General features: G+C 35.5%; 2 protein-coding genes across 3 annotated transcripts; one reads left to right on the forward strand and one right to left on the reverse strand.

The window, feature by feature from the left end:
• Positions 1–5,602: 5,602 nt before the first annotated feature.
• Positions 5,603–7,060, reverse strand: LOC18431400 ((S)-8-oxocitronellyl enol synthase CYC2). Its single transcript, XM_006841525.3, has one exon. The coding sequence runs from the start codon at positions 6,990–6,992 to the stop codon at positions 5,775–5,777; it is 1,218 nt and encodes a 405-aa protein (XP_006841588.1). The 5' UTR covers positions 6,993–7,060; the 3' UTR covers positions 5,603–5,774.
• A 10,886-nt stretch (positions 7,061–17,946) lies between these two features.
• LOC18431398 (polygalacturonase At1g48100) lies at positions 17,947–21,020 on the forward strand. 2 transcript variants are annotated; one of them, XM_088858689.1, is made up of 6 exons: positions 17,947–18,992; positions 19,205–19,372; positions 19,475–19,519; positions 19,617–19,656; positions 19,942–20,023; positions 20,234–21,020. In XM_088858689.1, the coding sequence occupies exons 1-6, from the start codon at positions 18,378–18,380 to the stop codon at positions 20,733–20,735; spliced, it is 1,452 nt and encodes a 483-aa protein (XP_088714815.1). In that variant the 5' UTR covers positions 17,947–18,377; the 3' UTR covers positions 20,736–21,020. The 2 variants fall into 2 exon arrangements, with proteins under 2 accessions (XP_088714815.1, XP_006841586.3); XM_006841523.4 differs by having other exon boundaries at positions 17,951–18,992; positions 19,617–19,824.
• Positions 21,021–24,465: the final 3,445 nt, after the last annotated feature.

The following is a 24,465-nucleotide window of genomic DNA, read 5'->3' on the forward strand; positions in this document are numbered from 1 at the left end:
CCCCGAAAAATATAAAAACACACCTTTCATAGGGACGTCTTACATATTCTACCCACTTTGGTCATATAAACATGGCAGGGAAGGTCCTTTTCTGTTACAGTGGCTGTCATAACCATTGTTACCTCAAAAAGGGAGGAAAAATGTTCCATAAGTAATTTTTGTGAAGGGATGGATTGGAAGTATTTTTTATTATTTTTTTGAATTGTTCGACTCAGGCTTGACCGCATCACTTGGCCTATGACCTCTACCGCAGCGCATGGGAAGTTCAACAATACTCCCAAGTGCTGCTCATATCCGCCCCAGTATTTGAGCGTTAGGGCCACTTTTGTAGTTTTACTTATAAATTTATACAAGGTTGCAATATTAGAATATAGAAGTCAAGATGCACTTGAAAAATCCATCGAAAAATGTTGTTTTAATATTGAAAAACTCTCTAATTGATCATGTTGATATCAATATGTATAAATATATATATAAAAAAACAAAACAGATTTTAAGTCCAAGAAATAGCACGTCTTGCAACATATTATCTAGATGGCCCATTCTCAAAATTTTCATATTTTTATAGATCTACTTGATTTTAACCTTTTTTTTTTAAATTTAAAATTGTATAATTAGTTATGAAAATAGATTTTGAGATAATCCTAAGAATTTTTAAAAACAAAATTATATGTTATGATAAAATTTGGAAGCGCGTTTTAATTGGATTGTTTAAGGTTGCAACCTTATAGAAACCACGCCCTAACTTTTTAATGTTTTGAAAACTATTTATGACTAATTTTCAAAATTTCTACCAGTGAAATTTGAAATATTTAAAAAAGATGTTTTCTTTTCAACAAAATTTAGTTATTAGCTTCATTTCTTTTTGTAGTTTATTAGAACTGCAAAAATTTATTAAATTACTATATAATTTAGTTATAGAATCCCAAATATTTTGAAATGTGATATTTTTCTTCTAAAAATGTAGGATATCAACTTTGTTTCTCTTTTTGAATTTTATGAGCTTCATATTTTAAATTGTGGAAAACTATCATACTACACATGTGATTTCAACTAATTCTTAAGATTATGTGAAAATTTAATTTTATCTCTAATTATAAAATTTTAAACTCCAATAATGGTTAAAATTAAGAAGATCTATAAACATATGAAAATATTGAAAATGGATGGTCTAGATAATGTGTTGCAAGATGCACTATTTAAGTGACTCAATTTCTTTTTTTTTCATATTCATGCATCTTGATGTTGAGATAACCAATTAGAGGGGTTTTCAACATTAAAACAAGCTTTTTCAAAGGACTTTTGAGGTGCATATTTTGTTCTACATTTTAAGGTTGCATATGCATGAATAACATATATTATATTATTTATTATAATAAACATTTTATTATATGTATTTATTATGCTATATATATATATATAATACATGAATAACATATATTATATTCTATATTATAATAAGAGTAATGATCTTATGAGACCCTCTCACACTCATGTGTGTAGGACCCCAAAGGATCACCATTAAATTTAGCACAGATCTCTACAAAAGTTATCACAGGGTATGAGACTTGACTTTTCTAGATATATGTGTAAAATTTAATGGTGATCTTTGGGGTCCTACACACATAGGTGTGGGAGGGTCTCACAAGGTCATTTCCCTTATAATAATAAATATTATATTACATATTATATTATTTCATATATTGTACATTTATACTTATATTTATATTATTAATTATTTTTTATATTATATATATGATAAATAAATATCATATGTTATATTAACTATTATATTATATATTATATAATACAAATTACTTCAATAAAATAAACATAAAATACATTATATTATATATTATATAGCTCTATATTTCTAGTTATAATCTTCAAATATTGCATGTATAAATTTAATATATCTGTAAAATATATTTAAGTAATAAACAAGTTACTAAACATATGTTATTCATCACACAATGCTTTTTAAACGAGTTAACAAACATGGTTAAAGAAAGTTTGCAAAAGTTTTTCCTGCAAAGTGTTTACATATATAAATATTTTTTTTGGGGAAATATTTATGCATCAGCTAAACATGCCTTTTTTGAAAGTTATTTTCTTCTATTATACAAATTTAATAATAAAAAATATAGTTAATATTATAATTTTAAAAGGGAAAAGTTTATATAAGGTTGCACCATTAAAATGTAGAACTACGGATGCACCTCAAAAATTCATTGGTAAATGTTGCTTTAATGTCGAAAAATCCTCTAATTGATCATCTCGACATCGATATGTATAACTATGAAAGAAAAAAAAGATTTTAGGTCCTAAAAATGGTGCATCTTACAACACATTATCTAGATCGTCCATTTTCAAGAATTTCATATGTTTATAGATCTACTTGATTTTAATCATTTTTAAAGTTTAACATTTTATATTAGATTTGAAAATAAATTTTGAGATAATCTTAAGAATATTTTACATCAAAATTATATGTTATGACAAAATTTGAAGGTGTGCACCTTAAACAATCCAATTAAGGTGCACCTCTAAATTTTGTCAAAAATGTAGTTTTGATATAAAAAATTCTCTGGATGGCTTGAGAATCTATTTTCATCTCTAATTATGATTATTATTATTATTATTATTTTGAGAATCTCACTTGATTTTTGACAATCTCTAATTATAAAATTTTAAACTCTGAAAATGGTTCAAATCAAGTAGATCTATGAACACATGAAAATCTTGAAAATAAACAGTCCAGATAATGTATTGTATGATACATCACTTCGCGGATTCGAAATATTTTTTTTCATTTCATATTCATGCAACTCGTTGTCCATATGATCAATTAGAGGGTTTTTCAACATCCAAACAACCTTTTATGATTGATTTTTGAGGTGCACCTTCAATTCTACATTTTAAGGTTGCAACCTTACATAAAATTTTTCCTTTAAAAAATGTTTATCCAAATTATAATTTTATTTATTTATTATAATTTTATTATTTTTAATGATCACTATATTTCGGTGATTAGTATTAAATATCACGCAATATTAGTTTAACTCAAATGAATAGTGTAGACCACCAAACACTTCGTTTAAGTGTAAGATCGCAGTATAATTTTTTTTTCGTCAAAAGAAGAATCCGTAACTTTGTCCTAAAATTGCTATTATTTTCTACTAATCACGATTTATGGTTTAGATTCACCACGATGCTCACTGATATTTTGGCCTTCTGTTCCTCTTTTCTCTTCTGGATCACTTACCTTACCCTTCTTACAAACCATTGACATTTTTTTTTACGAAAAAGAAAGCAAAAGGAAAGAAAAATAAAAAAAATATACAACAAGGCCATTTACCTATTGTATAAGGTGGTCACAATTAATCTTCTACCTATTGTATAAAGTGGTCACAATTAATCTTGACCATTGAATGTGAAATTGGGTAGTTTTATTCATTTATTTCATTGACCAAACTCAAATTTCAAAAGAAATTTTTTTGTACTTTGTGACATTCTTAAGCTATCAAATTTAGCATCGGACGGTTATAAGTATTTGTGACCTCCTTGTACAATAAGTAAACGATACCATTATATACAATCCCAATATCATTAATTTACTGATGGGTCCATGCTCTCTCCAATATCGTCTACCACTTCAATGGACTAGTATTTTGTTTCAAGTACGTTTTGTCTCCTAACATTATTTATCAAGGTCCTTCCAAAATTATCATGGAAAACCAAATCCCAAGAGAAGAAGAACCTTTATTTAATGCGGAAACTCCACCATATTTATCAATACCGTATCAAACTGCTTAGTCCGATCGCTTGGACTGGCAATCAATGCCTTTGCTAGTCTTGTACATAATAAAAATCAAGTCGGATAAAAAAATAGTTAGAATGTATATTTGACCGGATTTGGTTAGTCAGATCTTCTAAATTGATCAAATAGAATGACATTTTTTTTATTATATTTTAGATTTTAAACTATAATTCTTAATCCTTTTAATTTTTTAAAAATTGAATACAATTGATGGGATCGAAAATCAAAATCGGTTTTGACGGAACTAGATCTCCCCCCAATTCGATGGTTGGTCCGATTTTTATAATATTGTGCTCCACTTTCTCTAGTAACCTCATTCTCTAGGAAGCTTGCTCATCTTTGCCTTCTCTTGGATACAAACACCTACCCTCTTTTCTCCTCCCATTTGAACTCACCTGCCACCTTATAGCTCACTTAAATCTTTATTAAAAATAATAAAATAAAATACGACGATGGATGTCTCAACATAATATCCTACCTTCCATTTCTACTATTAATACATCAAAAAAAAAGAGAAAAAAGTATCATTTATTTACATGTGGATCCCACCATCTATAAGCCAGTGACATGTAGCCTTACCATTAGATTTGGTCCAATTATTGTCTTTTTCTAATTTCGTCGATCCACATACAATATACCCTTGAAATATCGCCGAGTCAAAGTGGAATTAACTGAGTCAGTTCGGGACCAAGAATCATGCAATTCTTGTCTGAAGAATCATGAAATCACCCCGATTCTCCTGATCTTGGATTTTCTTTTTCCCAACTTTCTGTTAAAAATATAACCTGTCCGAGTCTAATTAGGTGAATTGGAATCGACCCTGGTGAGTCGGACACCGATTCCAATTTTGAAAACTTTGAAAAGTTCTGCATGTTTTTGCCAGCTCCATGCACCATCTCCACCTTTCGCTGCCAGTCAACCTCTTCCCACCACGTAGGCACAAGTCATCTTGAAAAGGAGTCCCAATTAAAATAGAAGGGATTCCTTATGAAAATAAGAGGTGGGTGGTTATTATAATGAATACCTCATAAAAGTTACAGTGAGATATTCAGAAAAGAAGAGAGAGGTTTCATACTCTACAAGAGAGAGACTTAAAAACTCTAATCAACACATACAAAGTGAGAGATCACAACAGCACAGACAAGTAAGAGAGTTAAAATGTAATGAACACATACAGAGTGAGTGAGATATCGCAGCAAGAAAAGAAAATTACACTGATAGGCATGAGGTCTTGTGATCCAACCCCAGGGGAGTAAAAATTCTTTTATGAGGATGGGCTGAGGCTTTAGCGATAGTACTGCTGAGCCTAATGATTAATTTTAGAACTTCATCCTCACTAAAAAAAAAAAGAAAAAAGAAAAAAAAGAGGGTAAGGAGCCCAAATCCCCACTAAATTATCAGTTTTTTTAATTACCCAAGTATTCTACATGATGTTTTCCTATTTTATAAGAGATATATTTTGAACCCAAATCCCCTTTTTTTTTTCATAATATACTCTTCCCCCCAAGCCCATGTGACAGGAGAGCAAAGGCGCCATTAACTTAACGAAGAGCCGAGGTTTTAAACAATCACCAAAAAAATTTAACTAAAAAAGGTTGTTTTGATGTCCAAATATCGTCAAATTATTCATCTCGACATCAAGATGCATGGACATGGATTCCAATTTTTAGAAATAGTACGTCTTGTAACGCACTTTTGGACTGTTAATTTTCAAGTTTTAATAGATTGGCTCGATCTACATTGTTTTTAAAGCTATAAATTTTATAATTAAAGATGACTTGATTTCTAGTATTGAAACCACACTATTTAGAGGTGTGCTCTAGTTTAATTGTTTAGAGCTTATACAAACCGCACTCTTTAACTAAAAGGCACGGACATGACAATATTGGTAAGAAATATTATAGGGAGCATGCATGGTATTACAGTGTTTTCAGCACCCTGAAAGAAGGGACTCTTAAGGCACGAGTTTCTCTTGTCTCATGAAGTCAATCCAATAGAGAATGGAAGAGACAGTGTCGCAGGTGTGGGTGAATCCAAACCGGTTGGCCTTTTCTCCGGTGGTCAAAATCTTGTAGGGCATCCTGAACAACCCATCCAAAAACCACCAATTTGCCATCTCCTCCACCTTCGTTTTTCTCAGCCCATTCCTTTCAATGATCTCAGCCCAAATTTCCCCTTTGTCGCCCATTGTTTCCACCACGGACCTGGCCGGAGAAAACCACCCATCCCCACTTTTCGGTGACATCTCCGGCTGCTCCAGTTGGAACTTGGCTGCTATCTTGGGCCACATCTCCTTCCATGTGAAATCCTGGCCATTGATTGCGTTGAATGGCTGTCCCTTGGTGGCATCGACACCGTCGATTGCTGCCCAGATATGTTGCCGGGCCACGAGCCGGGCATCGGAGGCATCGATGTAGGGCTCCTCCCAGCACTCTGGAATCCCACAAAACAGAAAAGGCATGCTCAGGTGCTTGCATAGGCTCGCGTAAACGCACAAGCATCCGACTACGTTGAATAGTGAAGAAGTGGAGCATCCCATCAAGAGTCCGGGCCTGTGAATTGACCATGAAACTTGTGTTTGGAGGAGTTTGGGCACGACCATGTCTTCGAGAGCATAGTAGAAACAATGGCCATCGGTTGTTCTCGGGCTCTCCTCATCATAACGATGGTTCTTTTCCTCTAAAGATTTGCCGGTTTCCATGATGATTTTATGGGAGATGTAGTGTCTGGTGCCGGTTTGGATGGTGAGGTGTTTGAGGTTCGGGGCATTCGGAAGGAGGGCATCGAGGGTGTTCGCCATCATCTTCGCATTCATATCAGAGCAATCGGGGGAGTCCAAAGGGAAGTCGACAGCCCAAGTGGTCCAGAAGATGTGGGTCACATCTTCAAGCTCCGAGAGCTTTGACACAGTCACTTCTCGATTTAGAAGATCGCATGCAATGGATTGGCACTGCTTCTGATGGTGGTGGTTGTCAGCGTCGTGCCCAGGTGAACGACGGGCCACGGCATAGACCTTGGAACAGTCTGGCCGGGATGCCAGTAAAGCCACGAGCTCCGCCCCCACGAGCCCCGTTGCTCCGGCGACTACAGCCACGATGGATGCCTGTGGTGCGGCTGTGGTGGACCTCTCTGAGTCAATTGCCGGGTCTTGTGGGGGTGAGGGGCGATCCATGGTTAATGTGACAATGGCTGGCACACATGCGTATATATAGATGCACTACAACGAGATGACGTATGCCTGCCGCAATCTCATTTTTGACATTTTGAGTTTATAAATTAGAAATAAATCATTTCATTTTTTCCCCTGACAATTTCCATTTCTATGGGGAAGTTTGTTTTGACTTCAAACTTCTCAAATCACTTCTCATCTCTAATAATAAATAAATAAATAAATAGAATTGAAGTCAAAAAAGAAGAAGAGAAATTTTCATATAGTTATATCTATCAAAAAATAACGGTGATGCATTTCTCGAATCTAAGCCTAACAGTAACTATATATGCTTTGGTTGTATCCAAATGGTACCCAAATCCTAGACAATATATTTCTTAGAAGACTTTATTTCATACTAGATTAATGAGATTTAATTAATCCATGGACTTCTAGGATCGGTTGTACATGGATTTAGCCGCATGGGCCATTAATAGATAGAAAAATGGTTTTTAAATTTAACCAAATTGATATCGCATTTGTATGGGAACGGGCTACCGTGCTTAGTTGGTGCATGAATCCATTTGTAATGGAATTGGGTTCTTCATACAAGTAGAGTTCTGCGATGGGGGCGCGGACCACCATTGTGCAGAACTACAATGAATGGAGCTCCATCCTAGCCAAATAGGATCGTGGTATTGTTAAGATGGGGGCGAGGCTCAAAATTAAATGGGATCTCGTTTTTGTTGTCGATGGGAGCGCAATCTTAATAGACATGGGAGTACGATCCCATGTTACATGTAACACGTTCTTGTCAAATAAGGATCTCGATCCTAACTTATCAAGATCTCGCTCTCTATTAAAATGGGATCTCGTTTCCTATTCAAACCGGATCTCGCTTCCTAATCAAACGGGATCTCGTTCCGTAAATACATGGAACACATTCTTGTTAAATAGGGATCTCGATCCCAATGTATCAGAATCTCACTCCCTGTTCAAATGGGATCTTGATCCGTAACTTCTACCCTCACCAAAACTCGCTCCGGAGCTTCGGGTAGCCATCGATCCGATGCTCCCGTTCCCGAAATTGGAGTCGCTCCCGTTCTCACTCCCACTCTCGGTAACTATGGTTGCACCTTGCTCCCTAACCACACGAAACTAGATGCCATTTCGGGCTTGGAGCGTAATACTTAAAGAAGCTTTTATCGCGGAAATCTATGTAGGATATTTGTAGGTTATTGGGTCCATCGTAATCAGAATATCTTTTTTCTTTTTTTTTTGAGTAATTTAAAAAAAGACAGACCCCTACCCGTTTTTTCATCATGAGAATACCCGCCCGTCACCACCTTGTATTTCTTAGGAAAGATGGCGGATGGCTGGTCACTATAAAGCTCGGAATAGAATACAGAAAAGTTTGTGTTTGGTAGGCCTGCACTACCAATTTCTACAAAGAAAGTTCTAGAATGTTCCCATGAAAATAAAGAGCCAATTATCTAGACGCACAAAAAAAAAAAAAAAAAAAAAAAAAAAAATGTAAAATACAAAAAGAGTTGAATTGGCTCAAAATTACAAGGAATATCATTTGCTATAGATTTTAAATTTTTTTTCGAAATGCCCCACAGTCCACTTGGTTATCCACTGCCCTTTGAACTCCCCCAAGTTTGCTCTGATATGAATGCCAAGAAGATTGGGAGCTCCCTCGATCCTGAACGCCCCGAATCTCAAACGACCTCACCATCCAAACTGGCAACAAACACTACATCTCTCCTAAAATCGTCATGGGAACCGCCAAATATTTAGAGAAAAAGAACCATCCTTATGATGAGGAGAGCCCCAGAGCAACCTATAACCATTATTTCTACCATGCTCTCGAAGACATGGTCGCAGCCAAACTCCTCGAAACACAAGTTTCATGGTCAATTCACAGGCCCAGACTCTTGATGGGATGTTCCACTTCTTCATTTTTCAACATATTCGGGTGCTTGTCGTGTTTTGTGGGAGTCGAGAGTGCTGGGAGGAGCCCCACATCGATGCCTCAGAAGCTTAGCTCGTGGTCCGGCAACAGATCTGGGCAGCAATCAATGGTGGAGATGCCATTAAGGGGCATGCATTAAACGCAATCAACGGCCAGAATTTAACATGGAAGGAGCATGAAAAATGCTATAAAGTATAACGCAATCTTCTCCTTCCATGTGAAATTCTAACTGTCGATTGGTCGAATGCCTGCCTCTTAGTGGTGTCTCCAATCTCTTTGTATTTTGCCTACTTTTGTTTGTGCCCTTAATTGGCTCTAAAATAAAATCATTAGCCAATCTTGATGAACACCCAAGAAGCCCATACTTAAAATAATATTGGATGGATGGATGAAGGGGAGGCATAAATTGCTGAAATCAGAAGATTAAATGCTTAGTCCTCATCTTGCATTGAAGTACCCTTTATATGCATCCTCAGAGACATACAATACATATGCACACAAGGCCGATAGTGATTTGATCCGGATCAGACTGTTGATACACTATTATCAACTGTTATTTTCGGGCTGCAATTAATATATAACATGATCGGATCAATAGTAGTTGTTTAATTAAGATCCAATGGTTAGTTTCAGAAAAAATCAAGATCGGATAGCCATCAGCCCAAATAAAAATCATATATGCTGCCACCCATAGAAATATGGCCTTATATTATTTGTCCTTTCAAGAATAGATCTATATAAAGTGTGACATGCAAGTGGAAATATCAATTGGGATTTGGAGGTTGGGTTCCCACTTCTTGTCTTCTTGCTTTGGTAGTTAAATCGTTGAAGATTGAGAAACCAAATCCAAGATTCGGATCCTGCTTATAAGCTTCTTTAAAAGCATATATATTTATATTCTTTGACTGTTTATATCTATATCTATCATTCTATGCACTATATCCACATTGTAGTGTAGAAAATTTATAGTTACACTATGCAAACTTGATTGACCATGTTTAATATAGTGGCATGCACAAGGCAAGATTGCAAGGAAAATACATTAATGTATATTAAATTCAATAAATAAATTATTAATTAAAAAACTAATCAATACATGATTTCTTAGGTCACTTTGGCATATATTGTAAAGGAGTCATATGATTTTAGTTTTTTTTTTTTTTTCTTTTTTTCCAGAAACAAATGATGTATAGAAATGTGACTTCACAACAGTTTATTGTTGACATCAGACGGCAGATAGGGTGGTAGGATACTATTGAACTCCAGTAGGTGGTATCAAAGTCTTCTGCATTATATGATGGGAAATATATTTGTCAGCCCTTTTGCCTATGATATAGTATAGGTCCCACCAGCTCCTGGAATACTATTTTTCAAGGAAAAATAGTTAGAGCATTAAAAATTTAGAACCAAATGGGGCACAAAAATTAGTGAATATATATTAATTCACATCACTTGTAGGTAGGTCAAGAGCTTTTTTTCATCAAATAACTTTGATCTTTGACGATATATTAAAAACATTAGACGATTATGATACCATCCAGAAAGAGAAGTAATAATATATTGTAATTTTGTAGAACTTAGAAAAAATTATTAAAAGACTTTCATAGCAATGGAAAAACAATGTTATACAACATGGTCAAATGGTAAAACATAGATGAATAATTACTAGAATTAATTTTAAAAATGCGAAATTAAATCGCATCTAGAATGTAAGCACAATTCAAAGATAATATTCGTTTTTGTTGATCAAACACATTTAAATGTTACAATTAGCTATCTTCACATACTAATAAAGTTTAAAGGGAAGTTCTATAGGACAACTGTGAGGCCAACTTTACTTTATGATATGAAAATTTAGCAATCAAGAAACAACATACCAACATGATTAGTCTAGCTAAGGGAAGAATGTTGAGATGGATGAGTGACAAGACAAAAAAAAATAGAATTCAGAATGAATATATTCGAGAGAACTTAGAGGTGGCTCCAATAGGCGACATGAAGAGGGAAGGCTTTAAAATGACAAAAAGAAGACCAAAGGGACATGGATAGAAGTAGTGATAATCTTATGTATTGAATTGTAGTTTCGTTGAGGATATGACCGTTGATAGAGCGGAATAGTGGAACAAGATTTACGTAACTAATCTCAAATAGTTGAGATACGGCTTTAGTGATGATATACCTCAAAGTATAATATGCTAAAATTACAAAATTGACATTAACAATTGATATTTATTTAATGATGGGGTTTATATGAGGCCTAGGCCATACGACAAAAAGTAAAGTCGTAAGTCGAACCCTCTACGAATGTAGCTCTAATGTTGAAACCTATAAAACGGTTTGAAAGTTTTTTTTAACTCCTAATTATAAAATTTAATAATTTTCCAGCCGTCTTATGGGTTTCAAGCACATATTCAGTACGTAAGATGATGTTTTTCTTTTTATTTTTTAAATTTGGGACCCTAAAAATACTCCTAGAGTAGAGAATGAATGAACACTATGCTTCTGAGGGAGCATATATAATTTGGCCTAGTTTAAATGATTTATATTAGCTCCTAAAGCAACCTAAACGTCAAGTGATATCACTGGTATTTTATAAGGTTTGACTTCCATTAAAAGGAGGATGAAATTAGAAGTGGATTGAATGATAAATTAAGGACAAAAATATAATTAAAAGTAAACCCCTTCTATTGTGTGTTGTTATAATAAAAATAATCACAATAAGAAATAATTAAAACAACAAAACAAAAGCATTATTAACAATAATGTTAAAATAGTACAAAAGTAATTGACTAGGCAACTAGGTGGAAGAGACTGATATGTTGTCCAAGATAATTGTTGGGCAAGCATCACATAGGTTTTATCTCTCAATTTCTTTTTTTTAAATCCTTATAGAAAAGTTTAGCCTCATCATCTATGATGCAAACCCTCTCCCTATCCAATAATTCAACAAAAGGCTTGCATCACTCCAAACTAACTTGTGAGGCACTCCTACATTCCCCAATATATAGCAGCCCTTAAAAAAAGGCTACGTGTGAATAGGTCAGGTACCACGCAAGCTAAAAAATGCAAATTAGAAATTAAATTTTTTGGGAAATACCACTGAAATGGTCAAATTATCCAAACATACCATTCAAGTGGTCATATAAGCCAATTTATTAGTAAAGTTTGAGATTTTTTTTTAAGAATTTTAAGTCTAGCCAATAACATGCTCACAGTTATTCAATTTGAATCGAAAGTACAAGAATGTTTGTGACTTTGTGTTAAAAGGAAATGGTCTCTTTACATATTTTTCCTTTTGTTAAAAATGCCCAAAACACTAATGTTTTGGGTTTGAAATCTTGCACATGCAAGGGCATTCCAAACTTTGACCTATGGAAAAATTACCAAAATTTTCGCTTGTTAAAGGTTGGTGGGAAAGAGTCTGGAGCCAATAAATAATTCAACAGGTTGGGTCTGGGTCCACTTGACCTCAATCCGAATGGCTCGAGTCTAGGTCTTGGTCGAATGTGGGGTTGGGTCTAGGTCGAGATCAATCCAACCCTACTTGACCTGGTGTGTGGGCCAGTCCAATTGATTTGGCCACAACCGAAGACTGGGTTGGTTCCAGGTCTAATTTAAACATGGTGAGATCGTCTCTGCGTCTTGATTGACCTAGGCATTACCCAATCCATTCCCAGCCTTATCCAAGGTTCCAAACACAAAACTAGAAATTTTAATGAAAAACGTTGTACCATGTTTAAAATTTGGAACAAGTGGGGGTTCTTTTGTCTAGGACTGACAACGAGTCAAGCTTGGGCTGGGCTTGCTTTGGCCCTAGCCAGAGACTAGCGTCTACAAAGCCGACCCTGGCCTTGACATGGCCAAAGAGGTGAAACATTATCCAAAAAATAAAAAGACAGAAAGAAATAAGATAAAAAGGGTTGGCCCATGCCGCACCAGGCTGGCCTCATTGGGGCTTCGGCTCGGCATGGCCTAGCCCTATAGCCTTTATAATTTTCTATTTGTAAATCATTTATAGTAAAGGGCAAGCTTTCTATGTGTCCCCTACTACATAAAATTTATATATTCCTCCTATCCAACTGCCAATTCTGAATGGACGGTTGCTACGGCCCCAATCACAATGTCACATCTCTACATTATTTTATTATTAGTTTTTTTCTATAAAATAATTTGACACCAAATTTTGGGTGTTCACTTCTCTCTTAAACTCGTACTTGTAAACAATATAAAAAAAGAGATTGTTTATAAAGAGACCATTTATCTTTTGTATATGAAATTTACAAGTATTCTTGTCCCTTAAATTTTAAAATGGGTGGTTGTAAGAGTGTCATTAAATAGACAAAAAGATTCAAAAAAATTCTCAAACTTCATAAGACACCCCAAGCCATCCAATTTGACATTTAATGAGTGAAAATAATTGTAACATTTATGTAACAATCCCTAATAAAAATATTTTCAGCAAAATAAAATAACTAAAATACCTCTAAAATCTCTAATATGTGAAGAAATGCAGTTGTATTTTCCTATGAATTGGTGTCAAATTTTTGCCATGGGAAAAATGTGTAGATATACATGCGTAACGTAATTTTTACATGCAAATATTTTCATATCCACCAATGTGGGAATTTATTTTGGGTCCGTGTTCGCTTATAACCATACCGAAGATTCCCGTCAATGGAAATTAACAACTTCACCCTTTCTATCAATGCTTAGTTCTCTGAATAATGAGGAGAGCAAGTCCAACAGTTTTATCGAAGTTCATTACTGGTAGATTCGTTGCCTTTGTAGAGCTCAACTGAGGTTGAACACTCGAGCCTCTTTCTCACACTATGCATTTTAGGGAGAGGGAGAGAATCGATGGTTATACTTAAATGGGATTCTTTATAAAGGGACTATTTATCTCTTATATATGGAGGTCATTCCTACTCATTAGATGTCAAATTGGATGGCTTGAGGTGAGTCATGAAGTTTGAGAATTTGTTTTTTTGGAACTTGGTATCTAATCAATGACACTCTTATAACCACCCATTTTGAAATTTAAGGGACAAGAATGATTGTGACTTCCATGTACAAAAGATACAATCCCTATTTAAACCATAGTTATCAGGAGCGGGAGCGTCGGATCGAAGGCTGCCTAAAGCTCAAGAGCTCGGGGAGCAAGTTCCGGTGAGGGTAAAAGTTACAGATCAAGATCCCGTGTGAATAGAGAGCGCGTTCCTGATACATTGGGATCGAGATCCTTATTTAATGGGAACACATATCATGTAAAATGGGATCGTATTCCCATATTCATTAGGATTGCGCTCTCATAGACAACTGGAACGACATCCCATTTAAAGTTTAGTCGCGCCCCCATTTGAAAAAATGTGTTCCTATTTGGAATAGATCGAACTCCATTCAAGGTTGGATCGCGTTCTGCTTAACTTGGAGCCAATCTCCATTTCTCCTTTCTTTCTCTCTCGACCAGACATTCACAACCTCTTCAATCTCTGCACCCTTGATCCAACGGACCCATCTGCCAAGATGTGCCCCTCCCCCTCTCTAACTTCATGAACACATTTGTCGACTTCACAATGAGTGGATTATTTTTCTCTCCTCAGAAAGCAAAATGACAACAAAAATCCACATACTCATCTCAACCTCGCTTGTTAGTAATTGGGGACCTCTATGGCGATCTCCAAAAGGCCAAACAAGCTCTGAAAATGGCTAAAATCTTTGATGAAAATGATCATTGGATTGCAAACAACTCCATGGCTATGAAGCTTGGTGATATCCTTAATAGAGGAGGAGAAGAGCACAAGCTCCTTTATTTTTTAAAAAAACTCAGGCAAGACACAGAGAAATCAATTGGGAAGCTGTTGATTTTACAGGAAAACCATGAAAATAGAAATATACAAGGGGATTTTAGGTATGTTATAAAAGCTGGCCTTTACGCATTCAAGAATTGAGGTGACTGGTTTTCTATAGGAATTCAAAAGAAAAACCTTTGTAACGGATTGGAAAAGCAAATTAACATTTTTAATGGAGTAACAAAAAATTATCCATCTGGATATAGGGCTAGAATAACTGCTTTGAGTCCTGGAGGCCTAATTTCTATGTGTTTTTTAACTGATAACCGTATCGTGTTAATAGTGGGTGGTTATGATTTTGTTCATGGTGGGATCCTCCCTAAGAATGGAGTTCTGGGAACATAGGGATCGCGATCTTAAAACTCTAGGAGTGGGGATCTAATTTGTTGGGAAACCACATCTACAATGTTATGGAACGCGTTCCGTGGGACAGTGGGAGTGAGATCCGTGCGGTAGCGAGAGCGAGCTCCGTTGTGAATATGATCGAGAATCCTAAAATAGGAGTGAGCTTCTAAAACGTTGGGAATGGGTTCCAGACGAGATCCCAGCCACGGAGCGCCGGAGCTTGGTTCCGGAGAGGGAGTGCCGCCCTAATTGCGTGCTTCCGATAATTATAATTTAAACCTTATTATAAGATATTATCTACAAAGAGACCGTTTACTTCTTATACAAGAGGTAACATTCATTCTAGTCTTTTAAATTGCAAAATGGGTGGTAGTAAGAGTGTCATTGAATAGACACAAAATTCCAAAAAAAAATTTCTCATGCTTCATGACTTACCCCAAACGATCCAATTTTTGAGTGATAGTAGTTGTCATCTCCTTGAAATAAAAACAATCCCTTTCCCTACAAGTTCAAATAAGAGAGGGCACCGCCTCTTTTATTAAATAGCTCATATTTGTGTTCTTCCTACTCATCACGCACAACCAACCGAAAGAAACGATTTCAATATGAGAGAGTATTGGGGAATGTCACCTGATTGTGGCGATTAGCATCTGACCTCAACGACAAATACCGGTTAATTAAATAACTCTTCAACCACTTTACCCCACCACCGAAATGACCACAATTTTCTCTCTTATGCACAAAGCATCAATCATTTTGATAGCCCAATTTTTTTTTTGAAAAGTAAGTTGGCTAAGTCTCTAAACTGTATTGTATATTCTTAAGTAGGAAAAAATGGCATAATAGATCTAGGACTAGGCATGGGCTTCTTTAGCCCGGTCTGTGCCGAGTTGTTGGGGTCAGAGCCCAGGCTGGCCAAGCTTAGGCCCGGTCCCCCACAATAATTTATTGAAATGCCTTTTTAACTTTATAAAAATACCATTAGGCTCCAATTCTCCGTTCTTTTGTTTTTTTTGGGATAAGTCAGTGGGAGAGAAGAAGAAGATACAACTCATAAATTTACAACCCTAGAATAGGGCAAGCTTGCTATATCATGCAACAACCCGAGAGAAAGAAAACCAGGCGATTTAGATCATCAGTGGCATTTGAGAAAACTGTAGCCTTCTTTGTACGAATATCAGCAACCATATTGGCCTCATAATAAACATAGACTAAAGACCAAACGCAACCTGAAAGTTTATAGCGACAATTAATAGCCAATTCTCCATTCTCTCAAGAACATACTCCTTTTCCACGAGCCAAGTTCTCCCACAAACAAATTTGCCTAAAAATGAATCACTAATTAACTTCTCCCTTATCTCTCTCAATCTTTTACCGACTTGGTAGCCTGTACTCAACATTGACATTTCTAGGGATTCATCATCATCATCATTTTAACTTTTTTTTAACTATTTGGTTCGGCTACACACATCTTAGTCCGTTATTCTACTCTATCAAGAGTCATACCTTAGTGACATTCCCAAGTATTATCGCACAAAAATAAACAACCGGAAAGTTCGTTCATCCAATGGCTCTGCTAACATAAACCGCATCTAAGTTCTTTTCTCGCCATCAATACTATCAAGCTCAAGCTGTATGTATGGTACCACTGCATGCGCCAAAAGCACACATTAAAAATCATGGTCTTGCAGTCAAAATAACCATGCAAAGATGTCTAGAAAGTGAAAAGCCCATATCTCTCTCTCTCTCTAGAAAGTGAAAAGTTATAGGGCATTTTATTGAATTCTTGGTAAGAGAAAAATGGTAACTCGTACTGTCCTGATTTCTAAATCACCATTCAGTTAAATCGGTTTTAATTACAAAAAGTCGTTTTGGGAAGTTTGAATATCAAAAGCCTTAATAAGTTTCGATCATAAATGGCATGTCTCTAACGCCTTATGATGGTAGATTTTTATTGTTTTGTTGTTCAATTAGTTTTAATAACAAAACGTTTTGAAATTCAATGGAAATTAATGTAGTGTCTCTTCCAGTTCGAGTATAATTGTTAAAACGGCCATTTATCATGTAAGGCTGCGCCTCTATACTCCCTCTTTCACCACGTTCTCTCTCTCATGACTAGTGTCATATTATACACCATGGGTGCACCACAATATCCCACTGGGTGAGCTATTTTCTCCTCTCCTCTAGTTTCATACCAGTTTTTTTGGCGTTCCATCTGGCCTATAGTTTTTGTATTCAAATTGGGGATTGTATACAATGGAGACTATTGAGGTCATAATTGCTTATAACCATCCGATGTGAAATTTGATAGCGTAATTGTATCATAAAGTTTAAAAAAATTTCTTTTGAACTTTGTGCTTGGTCAATAGAATAAATGTAACCACCCATTTTAACATTCAAAGGTGAGGTAACTGTGACCACCTTGTCCAAAAGATAAATAGTCTAATTGTATACTTTTTCTTTCAAATTATTCTTACTTGTTTTCCATAATCTCATTAAGATAAATATTCTCATTGTATACTTTCCGTTCAAATTAATCTTACTCTTTTTCCATAATCTCATTAAAAAGACCTGTTAGCTGAAATTAGGTTACCCATAATCCATAAAATGGGTAAGGGGACAAGAAAAACTGAGAGCATGGGTTTGGCCTTCAAACCATATGAATTGCTCATTCCCTCCACTTTTTCCTTGAAATAGTGGAGGCCTCACACTAACAAAAAGGAAGCCCCTCAATGGGATTGGTCGGTTCCACAATAACCATTAAAAACAAGAAATCTAATAATAAAGTGTTGGTGAAGAAGATCCACAACACCTGCCACTAAATTTCCCATCTATAAATCTCTCTCAACCCTGCCTGTTTTGTTGTGCATGTTTACTATGCTTGGCTGAGTTACCCATGCTTCTCTCAAACTGAGCTTTTGGTCATATATACTTATTGATAGCATTGGGCATTAAGAAAAGTTCATAGGACTCTGAACTGATTCTTCGACGAAAAGCCCGAAAGACCCATCAATTTTCTATTCAGAGAAACTTTTTGTAGGACATGGTCTAGTGAATTGATGTTGATAGCCATGGAATTCCTTTTGAGGTTCTCAGTTGCTCTTTTAAGTTTGGACAATGCTCTGGCAATGACTCCTTGGATTGTGAACTGATACTCTTGAACAAATCCTAGAATCCATCAAATCTGTAGGGTGAAAAGCTCTGTTTACGAGCTGCTCTAGGGAATTGAGTTCACGAACCATGTTGGTCCTTCACAGGTTCTCACCGATTCTCTGCATTTTATTTCTCTTCCACGTCTTTTCTAGTGATTTAGTACAGGGAAGAGTTCATCACCATTCAAAGCACAGGAATTCTTATGTTGAAGCCTCCATTTTTGAACCACAATCACCATCACCTTCACCTTCACCATCACCGTCAATGTCACCTTCACCTTCACCTTCACCAGTTAACTCAAGCTCTTATAACTCTTCCTCACCTTCACCCTCACCCTCACCTTCACCTTCACCTTCACCTGTTAAATCAAGCCCTTATAACTCTTCCTTACATTCTCCAACACCTTCGCCTTCACCAGTTAACTCAAGCTCTTATAGCTTTTCACCTTCACCTTCACCTTCACCTTCACCTTCACCAGCAAACTCAGGCTCTTATAACTCTTCCTCCTCTCTGGATGTATTTGATGTGAGATATTTTGGAGCTAAGGGTGATGCCATAACTGACGATACAGAGGCATTAAAAAAAGCATGGGCAGCAGCATGCCTAGTAGAAATGGCTATTCTTCTTGCTCCAGCAGGCTTTACCTTCATGATACAATCCACAATTTTTGCAGGCCCTTGTCAACCTGGACTGATTTTTCAGGTACCTTACACTTAATTCCTGCTAATCTCAGAATTTTCTTTGGAGAGAGAGAGAGAGAGAGAGAGAGATGCATGCTAACATTGATTGAAAGCAACTGCATTTTCATTCAATTGTTTGAAAAGTACAACTAACCATAAGACATCACAGAGAGATAGAGAGGAAAGAGCTAATTCAACTATAGAGACTAACAATTTTTTGAATTTGGTGGAAAGGTGGATGGCACACTGATGGCACCAGATGGCCCGGATTCCTGGCCAAAGAACAATAGTAGGCGGCAATGGCTAGTTTTCTTCAGAGCTGATGGCTTGAGCCTCAAAGGAGGTGGACTTATTGAAGGAAAGGGAGAAAAATGGTGGAACCTCCCTTGCAAACCTCACAGAGTACATGCAAAAACCATACAGAACCACTAATTTCTTTCACTAAATATATGGAATTCCAGTTTAAATATGAGCCTACTAACCTTTTAATCCTTCACAAAACAGGGCGTAAATGGATCGACATTACCGGGGCCTTGTGATAGTCCTGTTGTAAGTTTTTTCAATCTTGGGTTTCCAAAATTTCAATAGTTTTTAAAATATCAAATGACCGACACTCATGGCTCTATAATCATTGCTTCTGCTACAGGCAATACGGTTCTTCAAGAGCTCAAATCTCACAATGAAAGGTCTTAAACTTCAGAACAGCCCCCAATTTCATATCATATTTGACAGCTGCCGAGAAGTCTTTGTGGACTCTATTTTCATAACTACTCCTGCATTAAGTCCCAACACGGATGGCATTCATTTAGAGAATACAGAATCTGTTAGAATTTACAATTCCATCATCTTCAATGGTAATAATAGTTTAAGAAAAGAAAGAAAAGAGATTCAAAAGACTCTTCAAAAGTTTTTAATCTGCATTCCATATCTTATTCTGCAGACGATTCTGAATTCACATTTCTTTTTCGCAGGTGATGATTGCATATCAATCGGAGCAGGGTGCATGAATGTTGATATACAAAATGTAACTTGTGGACATAGCCATGGCATCAGGTCCACTATCCATTACATTCTCTTGATTGCAACATAATTATATAAAGAATGAAAATGACTCTCTCCTCTCTCTCAAGTTCAATATTGTTCCAATTCAACAATGGACAATACTTGTGAGTTCAAACTCTTGCGTCACTGCATTCAAAGATCACTTAAAAGGTACAATTAGTACTTCATGAACTAACAGATTGCTTTCTTCATTCTGTGCAGCATAGGAAGCCTAGGCAACCATAACTCACATGCCTGCATATCGGATGTTAGAGTACGCAACACAGTCATAAGGAATTCAGACAATGGAGTTAGAATCAAGACATGGCAAGGTGGCGCTGGATTAGTAACCGGGGTGAGCTTCAAAGACATTTGCATGGACAATGTGAGGAACCCCATAATCATAGACCAATACTACTGCCTCTCCAAAGATTGCAGGAACCAGACCTCGGCTGTGGCGATTTCCGGAATTTCTTACTCCAGAATTCAGGGGACCTATGATATTAGAAGCCCTGCTGTTCACTTAGCATGCAGTGATACAGTGCCTTGTGCAAACATCTCTCTAGCTGAGATTGAGTTGATTCCTTTCAAAGGAGAGAGAATTGCTGCTCCCTTTTGTTGGAATGCATTTGGGGGATCCCAAACACTAACTACTCCACCTGTTTTTTGCTTGCAAGAGGGGGTCCCCAAGGCCATAGCTGAGACCACAGATGATTATTGTTGATTCCATTAGAGATACCACTGTGTATAAAAAAAGAAATTAGGGGAGCCTTGATCATGGTATTAACAGAGGAAGTATAGTTTATGAAATGTTGGTCCTAGCTGGAGTTTTAAAACAAGTGTAAAACTATAGTTTAAAGACAGTACATGAAAGGTACAAGGCTTTTGTAGTGCTTTAATTATTGCTGTTATCTAGAACTTAGAAGTAATGGTTTGTCATTTTTGTCCTTTTATGTTGATTCCCAACTTAATGTATATGTTGTTGATGATAAAGCTTTTTATGGGTTGCACATGCATTCACCTTTTGATTGAGAGAGAGATTCCACTGAAACTGCCTCAGAAGCTCAGAAGTAAGGGAAAATGTATCAAAAAGTGGGTCAAGGGGTTCAGGTAAAATAAGGTAAGAGATACTGAAATGAATTCATGAGAGTGAGTGAAGAGATACAGAGAATTGATGAAAAAGAATAGAAATAGTAAGGTGGGAGTGAGTGGTCCTGGGTAAAGAAATGGAGGGCATGCAGCCGTTGTGACGTCTTTCGGAAAAGGCGCACAAAGCTAAACAACAAAAGCAACGATCACAAAACTCCCTTTTCCTCTCTCTCTCTCCCAACGCCCACAACTGCCTTCTTTCCGCTGCCTCTAATCTATATTCCCGGCTAGGAAGCAACGAGTGGCCGGCCCCCTCTAGGCACAATTAAAACAAAATAATACAAAAAATATGAAAAATAAGAGGCGGTTGGGCCAAGCCTGTCTTTGCCTGGCCTAGGCCCGAACCTCGAGCCGCCTAGGCCTGGCCCAGGCCATGCCAATTAGCCCTTTGTCATCCGTATTCACGAGCCCCTCTTCTCTCTCCTTTTTTGTGGGAAATTCAGTGGGGAAGATAGGCCCGGGTGGTGTCAGTATGATTGAAAACTATAACATAGTCATTAGGTATAGGGGTGCTACCACCGTGACCTAAGCCCTTTACCTGGCCCCACTTTTTTTTTCTTTTTTTTTTTTCTAATAATTCATATATATTTTTTTTTGATAATTTGTAGGGAAGACAGGTTGTAAGTAAATTAAGAGTTAGCTTTTAAAAGATATTAATGAAGTGGTATTAATGTTGGAAATGAAAACTACAATGTGGTGACTAGGGTGTAGAGTGCTACCACCGTGACTCAAGCCCCTTTCCCGGGCCATCTGTCTCTCCAAGTGTCATTTGTTACCGCTATTTCTTTGTCTCTCCATAGGTCATTTGTCACCCGTATTTCCGGGTACATTTTCTCTCTCCAAGGGCCACTTCTATTGCTATAAGTATGTCAGATAGAGAGAGAGAGCTGAGAATCAAGTCAAACTGATCTAAAAAAGAAGGTTATCTAATTGATCTAAAAGAAGGTTATCTCGGAAAATTATGAACCTATTTTTGCTAAGAGAGAGTATTATTGCATTACGAATATAAATAAAGTACATTTGAGTATGATACACCATAATTATCTGTGTATGATCCAAAAGAATATTATCTCGGGAAATTATGAGCCTATTTTGGCCAAGAAAGAGCATTATTGCATTTCAAATATAAATAAAGTAACTTTGAGTATGATACTCCATAATTATTTGTGTTTGATCCAAAACAAGGTTAACTTGAGAAATTATGAGCTTATTTTTACCTAGAGAGAGTATTATTGCATTTCAAATATAAATAAAGTTATTTTGAGTATGATACTCCATAGTTATCTGTGTTTGATCCAAAAGAAGCTTATCTCGGGAAATTATGAGCCTATTTTTGTCAACAGAGAGTATTATTGCATTTCAAATATAAATAAAGTACATTTGAGTATTATATTCCATAATTATCTATGTTTGATCCAAAAGAAGGTTATCTCAGGAAATTATGAGCCTATTTTTGCCAATAAAGAGTATTATTGCATTTCAAATATAAATAAAGTATCTTTGAGTATGATACTCAATAATTATCTGTACTTGATCCAAAAGAAGGTTATCTCGAGAAATTATGAACATAATTTTGCCAAGAGAGAGTATTATTGCATTTCAAATATAAATAAAGTACCTTTGAGTATGATACTCCGTAATTATCTGTGTTTGATCCAAAAGAATGTTATCTTGGGAAATTAGGAATCTATTTTTGCCAAAAGAGAGTACTATTGCATTTCAAATATATATAAAGTACCTTTGAGTATGATGCTCCATAATTATCTCTGTTTGATCCAAAAGAAGGTTATCTCGAGAAATTATGAACCTATTTTTGCCAAAAGAGAGTACTATTGAATTTCAATTATATATAAAGTACCTTTGAGTATGATGCTCCATAATTATCTCTGTTTGATCTAAAAAAATATTATCTCGGTAAATTATGCCCCTATTTTTGCCAAGAGAGAGTATTATTGCATTTCAAATATAAATAAAGTACATTTGAGTATGATACTCTATAATTATCTGTGTTTGATCCAAAAGAAGGTTATTTCAAAAAATCATGAGCCTATTTTTGCCAAGAGAAAGTATTATTGCATTTCAAATATAAATAAAATACCTTTGAGTATGATATTCTATGATTATCTATGTTTGATCAAAAAGAAGGTTATCTCGAGAAATTTTGAGCCCATTTTTGCCGAGATGGAGTATTGTTGCATTTCAAATATAAATAAAGTACCTTTGAGTATTATACTCCACAATTATCTGTCTTTGATCTAAAAGAAGGTTATCTCGAGAAACTTTGAACCTATTTTTGCCAAGTGAAAGTATTATTGCATTTCAAATATAAATAAAGTACCTTTGAGTATGATACTTCATAATTATCTGTATTTGATCTAAAAGAAGGTTATCTCGAGAAATTATGAACCTATTTTTGTCAAGATAGAGTATTATTGCATTTTTAATATAAATAAAGTACCTTTGAGTATGATACTCCATAATTATCTGTGTTTGATCCAAAAAAATATTATGTCGGAAAATTATGAGCCTATTTTTGCCAAGAGAGAGTGTTATTGCATTTCAAATATAAATAAAGTATCTATGAGTATGATACTCTATAATTCTCTGTGTATGATCCAAAAGAAGGTTATTTCGGAAAATTATGAGCTTATTTTTGACAAGAGAGAGTATTATTGCTTTTCAAATATAAATAAAGTTCCTTTGAGTATGATACTCCATAATTATCTGTGTTTGATCTAAAAGAAGGTTATCTCGAAAATTTATGAACTTATTTTTGCCAAGAGAGAGTATTATTGCATTTCAAATATAAATAAAGTATATTTGAGGATGATACTTCATAATTATCTGTATTTGATCCAAAAGAAGGTTATCTCGGGAAACTATGAGCCTATTTTTGCCAAGAGATAGTATTAATGCATTTCAAATATAAATAAAGTACTTTTGAGTATGATACTCCATAATTATCTTTGTTTGATCCAAAAGAAGTTTATCTTGAGAAATTACGAACCTATTTTTTCCAAGAGAGAGTATTATTGCATTTCATATATAAATAAAGTACCTTTGAGTATGATACTCTATAATTATCTGTGTTTGATCCAAAAGAATATTATCTCAGGAAATTATGAACCTATTTTTGCCAAGAGAGAGTACTATTGTATTTCAAATATAAATAAAGTACCTTTGAGTTTGATACTCCCTAATTATCTGTGTTTGATAAAAAAGAAGGTTATCTTGGGAAATTATGAACCTATTTTTGCCAAAAGAGAGTATTATTGCATTTTAAATATAAATAAAGTACTTTGTGT

Source organism: Amborella trichopoda, chromosome 2 (genome assembly GCF_054954075.1).
Source record: "Amborella trichopoda isolate Santa Cruz 75 chromosome 2, AtrichopodaSantaCruz75HAP2 v2.0, whole genome shotgun sequence".
NCBI lineage: Eukaryota > Viridiplantae > Streptophyta > Magnoliopsida > Amborellales > Amborellaceae > Amborella > Amborella trichopoda.